This window comes from Sinocyclocheilus grahami, unplaced genomic scaffold (assembly GCF_001515645.1).
Source record: "Sinocyclocheilus grahami isolate Dianchi unplaced genomic scaffold, SAMN03320097.WGS_v1.1 scaffold32423.1, whole genome shotgun sequence".
NCBI lineage: Eukaryota > Metazoa > Chordata > Actinopteri > Cypriniformes > Cyprinidae > Sinocyclocheilus > Sinocyclocheilus grahami.
In genome coordinates this window covers 1-1866 of record NW_015521519.1, presented here as the reverse complement: position 1 = coordinate 1866, position 1866 = coordinate 1, and the positions used below count along the sequence as shown (strand labels likewise).

General features: G+C 33.2%; 1 protein-coding gene across 1 annotated transcript; it reads right to left on the bottom strand.

Moving 5' to 3' along the window:
• Positions 1–776: 776 nt before the first annotated feature.
• LOC107580383 (protein FAM188B2-like) lies at positions 777–1786 on the bottom strand. The gene is made up of 2 exons (XM_016266093.1): positions 1611–1786; positions 777–1505 (listed from the first exon to the last, which is right to left on the bottom strand). Exons 1-2 carry the CDS (start codon positions 1777–1779, stop codon positions 1363–1365), a joined length of 312 nt encoding a protein of 103 aa, XP_016121579.1. The 5' UTR covers positions 1780–1786; the 3' UTR covers positions 777–1362.
• Positions 1787–1866: the final 80 nt, after the last annotated feature.

Genomic DNA, 1866 nt, shown 5'->3' with positions numbered 1-1866 from the left:
AAGACACGTTAAGTTTATAAGTTCTTATTGGTAATATTGTATTTATACACCTGTATCTCAGTATACAAAATATATTTTCTATTTCTTTTCTATTATGCGTCATAAAAGTGTATATCCTATTATGTCAGTTTAGCCTTTGATAATAAACTATATCAAAGAAGAACCTTTACAGCACATTTTGACAATTTGTTTCTTATATTACAGGTCAAATGGAAGTGAAGTGCCACAAGGCTCTGTCTTAGGTCCTCTGTTGTTTTTACCAGATTCAGAGAATCTGCTCATCAGCAGTAATCCATAATTTCTACACTGAACACCAGTTAGATTCCTGAACAGTTAAACTATTGCTACATGTAAAGCTCTTAATACTGCAGATCTTCAGTACTTTATCAGTCTTACTTCAATAACCCTGTAGTCCATAGCTCACTGAATTTACAAGATGATTTTTAACTATGAACTATAAAAATATAACTTTACCGTTATTTGTTTGCCTATTCTCACAAGCAAACCAAATGTCACAATCATGAGTTCAATCTATAAACAATAAAAAATAAGTATTTTTTTTATTATAGTTATTATTTATTTAGGTAATACTTTACATCACAGTTCTATGTTAACTTTAGTTAGTAACAATTAAATAACCATGAACAATATATTAAACTAAGTTTATTTTAATTTTTACATATACTAATATTTATAACACTTCACGGTAGTTAGTTATTATGTCAGTTAATTATGAACTAACAAATTAAGAATGAATAATAGCACATTTGTTAACTAACATGAATCTAAACTAATAAACTTTAACTTACTGGACCTTATTGTAAAGTTTTGCCTTTCTTTAACAATACTGTCATACAGCAATAAATAAAATACTACATACATGATTTATACCACAGAGGAATCAAAGACCGCAAGGCTTTGAATAAAGGTCTTGACTTAAATTGATTAAACCCTGTAACTTGAGATATCAGCCTTTTCCATCATGACTTGAGACTTGATACTAGCAATCTGAACCCATATCGAATCCAAATAGACGGACAAAAACAGTATAGGGGCTAAATTATATATGCCCGAAAATAGTTAAACATATGGGACATGTGTACCAGATTTGAATATATTTCTAACAATCAAAATACGTTGTTTTACAAAAGAGGTTTAAGGTTTTCACTTATGATAAATGCTCAGATGCTGAGATGTTCAAATGAGCAGGTTGTGAAGGGTAATCATGTTATTAAGATTCACAAGCCAAAATGAAAGTCAAAAATTAAGCCCACATCAAAACCTATAAAAGTCTATAAAATACTCTTTATTGCAGGCCAGGAGATGTATGCTACAAATCAGGTGACCCTGCTTCAAACCTCTTCAGAAAAAAGGCACTGTCCCATTCCAGTCAATAACAGCTCCCTCCCACTTGGTCCTAATGGTCATCTCTACAGATGGAAACTTTTTTTCTGGGTCTCCTTGAATGTCATTATTTTCAGCCTCCCAGTGATGGGAGTGTGTATCTAAAATACAAAAGAGCAATACAATAAATACATCTTAAATTTTTGGTTAACACAGGCAGGTGGCATCAATGAGCAAGATGCATGGGCAGCAGCTAATGACTGTACCTATGGTGAGCATTGTGTTGAGCTGAGTTGGATGGCCATTGTAGAAGTAAAGCTGGAAAAGATGCTCCATTTTCCAGTCAGAGAGCAATGAACGGTTTGGGCTGAATAAAACACTGTAGGTGCCATTGATGTTGCACACCCAGATAGGCAGCTTGGGTGTTTTCAGCATGCTGCCCACCTTAGGAGAAAAGTGTTCAACTCAACATGGATGCAACAAATATAATAGATTACATTGCAGTAATACAGGAACTAAGAA

Bases quoted from the DNA above. Each gene is read 5' to 3' on its own strand.
- LOC107580383 (XM_016266093.1), bottom strand. From the start codon at position 1,779: ATGCTGAAAACACCCAAGCTGCCTATCTGGGTGTGCAACATCAATGGC. The intron at 1,506-1,610 runs GTACAGTCATTA...TTTGTATTTTAG, and splicing joins CAACACAATGCTCACCATAG to ATACACACTCCCATCACTGG.